General features: G+C 47.9%; 1 protein-coding gene across 1 annotated transcript; it reads left to right on the forward strand.

Moving 5' to 3' along the window:
• The first annotated feature begins 3838 nt into the window (after nt 1–3838).
• Nucleotides 3839–6181, forward strand: lrrn2 (leucine rich repeat neuronal 2). The gene has a single exon (XM_034533029.1). It carries the CDS (start codon nt 3839–3841, stop codon nt 6179–6181), a length of 2343 nt encoding a protein of 780 aa, XP_034388920.1.
• The last annotated feature ends 736 nt before the right edge of the window (nt 6182–6917 follow it).

Genomic DNA, 6917 nt, shown 5'->3' on the forward strand with positions numbered 1-6917 from the left:
ATTTACCCCACTGTCTTTTGAGTTTCATGCAGTGACGGTTACTCATCCGGTTCATCTAACCATTGTCGTTCTCTACCGTCCTCCTTGTTCCTTAGGAGACTTCTTGGAAGAACTAGATGTCCTCCTATCAAACTTCCCAGAAAATGGCCCCCCGCTCATCCTTCTGGGCGACTTTAACATTTAGACTGAGAAGTCATCGGACCTGCTACTCTTACTGTCTTCCTTTGCTCTCTCTCTCAGTCCTTCCCCTCCTACTCACAAAGCTGGCAACCACCTTGACTATATTTTCACCAGAAACTGCTCTACATCTAACCTCACTGTAACTCCACTTCATGTTTCTGACCATTTCTTCATCTCTTACTCTCTCCCACTCTTTGGAACTAACAACCCTCCCACAACGGATTCTGCACCTGTCCGTCGCAACATCCGCACCCTCTCACCCTCCTCTCTGGCCTCCTCTGTTCTGTCAGCCCTCCCTTCAACCGATTCCTTCACACTTATGCAGCCTAACTTCGCCACTGACACTCTTCTCTCTACGCTGTCGTCCTCTCTTGATTCTCTCTGTCCTCTTACGACTCGAAAGGTCCGCAAGTCCTCTCCGGCTCCATGGCTATCCGAACTGGTGCGCGCCGAGAGAGCCACTATGCGAGCATCGGAAAGGAAATGGCGAAAATCCAAACAGGCCAGCGACCTGCTTGCCTATCAATCTCTTCTCTCCTCCTTCTCTGCGTCCATCTCTGCAGCCAAAAGTCTGTTCTACCAATCCAGAATCGAATCCTCTTTCTCTAACCCTAAAAAGCTCTTCTCAATTTTTTCCAACCTCCTTGACCCCCCCCCCCCCCCCTCTCCCTCCACCCTTCTACCAAGCCACTTTGTTGACTACTTTACAAAAAAGATAGACGATATACGCTCTTCATTTACTAATCCATCTTCCATAACTACACCTCCAGTAACTTCACCTTCTTCCCCCTTGTTTTCCTCTTTTATCCCCCTGTCTCCTAATCAAGTTCTTACCTTGGTAACCTCTGCCTGCCCAACCACCTGCCCCCTTGACCCCATCCCTTCTCACATTCTCCAGTCCAATGCTCCGGACCTTCTTCCCTTTCTCACCTATCTTATTAACACCTCCCTCTCAACCGGCTGTTTCCCTAACTCTCTGAAGGAGGCAAGAGTCAACCCTCTCCTGAAGAAACCCACTCTCGACCCATCTGAAGTCAATAACTACAGACCTGTCTCTCTCCTCCCCTTCCTTTCCAAAACTCTAGAGCGAGCTATCTTTAACCAAGTCTCCTCCTTTCTTCACAGTAACAACCTTCTAGACCCCCACCAGTCTGGATTCAAGACAGGCCACTCAACAGAGACTGCCCTCCTTGCTGTCTCTGAGCAGCTTCACACTGCTAGAGCAGCCTCTCTCTCCTCTGTCCTCATCCTTCTAGACCTTTCCGCTGCCTTTGACACAGTGAACCACCAGATCCTCATGTCCTCCCTCCAGGACCTGGGTATCTCAGGCACAGCGCTCTCACTCTTCTCATCCTACCTCACCGACCGCTCTTACCGGGTAACCTGGAGAGGATCTGTGTCTGAGCCTTGTCCTCTGACTACTGGGGTCCCTCAGGGTTCAGTCCTTGGTCCTCTTCTCTTCTCTCTGTACACCAACTCTCTTGGCTCTGTCATTCGCTCGCATGGCTTCACCTACCACAGCTATGCTGACGACACCCAACTGATCCTCTCGTTTCCCCAATCCGAAACACAGGTAGCAGCATGAATCTCTGTGACCGACATCTCTCAGTGGATGTCCGCTCACCACCTGAAAATTAACCCGGACAAGACTGAACTTCTCCTTCCAGGAAAAGGCTCTCCCACCCACAACCTAACTATTAACTTCAAAAACTCAGTGCTGGCTCCGACTCCGACTGCACGGAACCTCGGAGTGACGCTCAACAGTCAACTCTCCCTGACTGCCAACATTACCGCAATAACACGCTCCTGTAGGTACATGCTGTACAACATCAGGAGAATACGACCCCTTCTCACTCAGAAGGCGGCACAGGTTCTGGTCCAGGCTCTGGTCATCTCACGGCTGGACTATTGCAACTCCCTCCTGGCAGGTCTACCTGCTAATGCCATTCGGCCTCTACAGCTCATCCAGAATGCAGCTGCTCGACTGGTCTTCAACCTACCGAAATTTACCCACACTACTCCGCTCCTCCGCGACCTTCACTGGTTACCGGTGGCCGCCCGCATCCGCTTCAAAACATTGGTACTTGCGTACCGTGCTGCGAACAGATCGGGTCCGGTCTACATCCAGGACATGGTCAAACCGTACACCCCAGCCCGTTCGCTTTGCTCGGCTTCTGCCAATCGGCTTGTAGCTCCTTCACTTCGAGCTAACCACTCAACAAAATCACGACTGTTTGCTGTGCTGGCTCCTCATTGGTGGAACGAGCTCCCCATTGACATCAGGACAGCAGAAAGTCTACATCTTCCGTCGCAAACTAAAAACACACCTTTTTCGACTATACCTTGAATCGGGAGGGTAGAGCCGTAGTAGCACTTAAATGTCCCTTACCGATAGCACTTTGTTGTTTAGCACTTTAGTAGCACTTAAATGGCACTTACAGATAGTATTCTGTAGTTTAACGTTATTGAAGAAATTGTACTTGCTTGATTCTTGTTGTTCTGAGTTTGGACTCATGGTTTAATGCACTTATTGTAAGTCGCTTTGGATAAAAGCGTCAGCTAAATGACATGTAATGTAATGTAATGTAATGTAATGTAATGTAATGTATAAATTATATCTAGGTTGATAGCTGTTACTCTGATGCCTTTTCTTTTTTGCACTACAGGTTTGCTAAATACTGGAAAGATCTCATTGCTGCCAAGTGCCTGTGATCCATTAATGTAATGGTGTTGTACCATGCTCTGGATAAGAGAGTCTGCCAACTGTGCTAAATGTAAATACTGATGTAACTGGTGTGTTTGTGTCTCTCTCCATGTGGGTGTGTATGTGTGGGATGCTGTGCTCTAACATTGAACAATGAATGTGAAGCACTGACATGAAATATTAAAGTGCAACACGATTTCCTCACTCCCGCATACTATTTTCCTGAAGGCTGAAAGAAACCCTGGGGATTACAGCATGCTTTTTTCCAGCCTTTCTCTCCGTGCTCATCCATCTTCTTTCCTTCACGTCTTACTTGCTCTTCTCGGCTGCAGAGAATTTCTGATAACTACATCCTTGAAAATGCCATTTAACATTTATTGCATTTCAAATGCACACAGATGTATTTGAGAGTAGAAACAGAAAAGGTATAATGTTTAAAAATGTGTTTGTATTTCAGTGACACATTCCGTTCTAATAGACTATAGCAAACAGCTGATTTTGGTTAAATTATTTTAATTTCTCTCTTTTTCCTCTCTCAATTTCTTTCTTTCTCTTCTTGTGTTTCTAGCAAAACAGTGAGCCACCCCGCTGGGAGCCATGAGTCCTCCACCTGTGGCCAGGATGTGAGATCAATTGTGTGACAACAATGGCCGTCATCCAGCTACAGTCATTGTGCAGTCCCTGTTCTACCACACACAAACTTTAGTCTGTGGCTTTTTGTTGTGTCTGACAATGCTGTATAATGTTGCTAACAATTGTATTGCTTTTTAATCTATTTAGATTTTATGAATGAGGACACTGAACCATCTGGTCTACCTTTTACAGTTGGCACACACATCTTGAAACTGTTAATAACAGGACTTCACAGACACTTCTGGTCCAAATGATTTAACTCACATCCTAATAAACTCTTCCCCGCCTTGTATGAATCAGCTTCTGTGACCTACGAGGATTATGAGGCCGACTTTAGTGCTTCTACAGTCGCAGTGTCTCCTGTGTGTGTTGATTGGTGTATGTGTGCCCAGCGTTGTGGGCTCACTACCTCGTGCGCTACCATGGCACGTCTCCTGCCCGGTGCGGTGTGTGTGTCAGATCAAGCTGTGGTTCTCCCCTGATTCTGTCTACCATGAAGCGCCCACTGTGGACTGCAACAACTTGCTCTTGACCAAGCTCCCCTTACCCATACCTCCGAACACACACACCCTACGCCTGCAGAGTAACCTTCTGTCTGAGCTCAAAACTGCGGTGCTGCATGGACTCACCAACCTCACTGACCTTGACCTTTCCCAGAATCGCTTCAGTCGTGTCAAGACAATAACTCAGAGCTCCTCCCTGCCCTATCTACTGTCTCTACACCTAGAGGAAAACCATCTCAGTCGACTCCCTGAGGCCTCCTTCTCCGCACTTCCAGCTTTGCAGGAGCTCTTCCTTAGTCACAACAACTTACACTCGATAGCACCTGGAGCCTTCACCGGTCTGGACACCCTACTGCGTCTGCATATCAACAACAACAGACTCACTACTGTTGACCCTCGGTGGTTCAGGACTTTGCCCCACTTGGAAGTGCTCATGCTTGGGGGAAACCCTGTGGAGGCCCTGCCTGAGCGGGGCTTCCTGGCCCTGAAATCCCTCCGGAGTCTTGTCCTTGGTGGGATGGGTCTGAGAGGATTGGCTGAAAAAGCACTGGAAGGGTTGGATGGCCTAGAGAGCCTCTCCTTCTACGATAACTTGCTGACAAAGGTTCCCACTCAGGCCCTGATGAGAGTTCCAGGGTTGAAGTTCCTTGACCTTAACAAGAACCGCATCAAACTCATCGAGACAGGGGACTTTCGAGACATGGTCCATCTGAAGGAGCTCGGCCTGAACAATATGAAGGAGCTGGTGTCAATTGAGAGAGCCGCCTTGGAAAACCTTCCAGAGCTAACGAAGCTCGAGATCACAAACAACCCGCGACTGTCCTACATTCATCCTCAGGCTTTCCTCCAGCTGAGCAGGCTGGAGAGTCTAATGCTCAACTCCAACTCTCTGAGTGCACTGCACCAGCATATCATGCTATCCCTGCCAAGTCTTCAGGAGGTCAGCTTACACTCCAACCCACTGCGTTGTGACTGCCTGTTTCATTGGGCCGCTGAGGAGGCCTCTCACCCGCACAGTGAAAACACACAAAGAGAGAGACAAACACCTCGAATGGTGCGTTTCATCCAACCCCAGGCCACGCTGTGCTCTGAACCCCCAGAGCTGAGAGCTCGCAGGGTGAGAGAGGTGTCCTCCCGGGAGATGTCGGCCTCATGCCTCCCCATGATCCCTACCAGCTCCCTCCCTTCCTACGTTGGGGTGAGAGAAGGAGGAAAACTGGCCTTGCACTGCCGAGCTCTTGCAGATCCAAAGCCTAAACTGTACTGGGTAACTCCCTCTGGGCTGAGACTTGGTCCTGCACCGAACCATGCATCCAAAGGTTTACCAGCTCCTGCTCCCTGCCACAGTCTGGCAGCCTCTGAGGCATTCAACCACACATCCAGCATCTCTCCCAGCCAGCCTCAAATTGATACTCCTTGTAATCCCATTAAACACTACCGGCTATTGCCTGAGGGAACTCTTGAAATGAACACGCTCACCTCCAGCGAGGCAGGATTGTATACCTGTGTGGCTGAGAATGCACTTGGAGCAGATACACGCAGCGTTACTGTGAGTGTGCATGGCAGAGAAAAGAAAAGAAAGAGGGGGGTGGCTGCTAATAGGAAGGGATATCAGCTATTCAGCGAAGATGCCAGGTTGGAGGTGAGGGAGGTCGGACAACACTATGCTATCTTGTCCTGGCAGAGCGGGCGCAACCTCCCTTCAACCCGTCTATCCTGGCAAGCCATATACTCAAACGCACTCACACCCACATACACCACACGCATCCTGGCTGGTACTCAGAGCTTCAACCTGACCCACCTGCAGGCAGAGACATTTTACAGAGTGTGTCTACATTTGGAGATCAGTGGGGGCACCACGCATGCCAGCAGGAGATCAGGAGAGCGCAGAAAGCCTCAATGCGTTTCATTCAGGATGAAGGATGTCCCAGAGCCTCAGCCCGGCCTGCAGCTAAGCCCAGAGCTGACCTCCACAGCATTCACAATATTGCTGCTCGCAATCATACTGCTGCTGCTGGCAGGCCAGGGCTGGGACAATGAGCAAGGAAATCACCCCAGTACCATCCTCCAGGAAATCAAAAGTCCTGAGGCTCTGATCATCAATCAAAAGACAGAAGGAAGCAAGACACGTTACCCCAAGCAAAGTGAGGAACTGCTTTAATATCAGGATTACTAAGACAATTAGTTTGAGCACATTCCAAGCCAGACAACAAACACAAACATATACAAAATGTCAAAGCCGACACTTTGTGAATCACAGCTAGAAGAGAGCAGACATAGATCAGAGCGGTGGTGCAGAAAGATTTGTATTTATTTTATATACAGTATAAAGTATATATTGACATTGTTTGTGATTTGTAAAGAATGCTTAAACCCTGACCAGGAAAAATAAAGGTGGACAATCATATTCCTGCAGCAGTGACTAAACACAGGAGAAACAAATGAGCTGCCGATGACTACTGGGCTGAAACTAAAGACAATCTGATTCAATCCATGGAAATATATTTGTAGGGGAAAGCAGCTCAGACCTGCAGGGTATTTTCCATATTTCCTTTCTACATGATCCACAGACTGAAACATTCTTTTTCCAAACAGATGAAACTCAGTCTTAAGACTGATACGGAATGAAATTATTGTATCAATTTAAACAACCCTTTTGTTTAGCTTTCAGTACATTGGACTGGGTTGTCCATCTTGCAGTATTTAATACAGTATGCTCATTCTGATTCCACGCCAAACAACCCACATCTTCTTTAAGCATAAAAGTGATCTAAAAGTAATCGTGTTAAATTCTATTTTGAGCTATTATTCAATGCAATATTTGTCATTTATACAATGTTACTGTGTATTTATTATGTGTGTTTTCTTGCCACACTAATTGTGTTCTTAAAAGATTA

The sequence above is a fragment of the Cyclopterus lumpus genome, chromosome 5, assembly GCF_009769545.1.
Source record: "Cyclopterus lumpus isolate fCycLum1 chromosome 5, fCycLum1.pri, whole genome shotgun sequence".
NCBI lineage: Eukaryota > Metazoa > Chordata > Actinopteri > Perciformes > Cyclopteridae > Cyclopterus > Cyclopterus lumpus.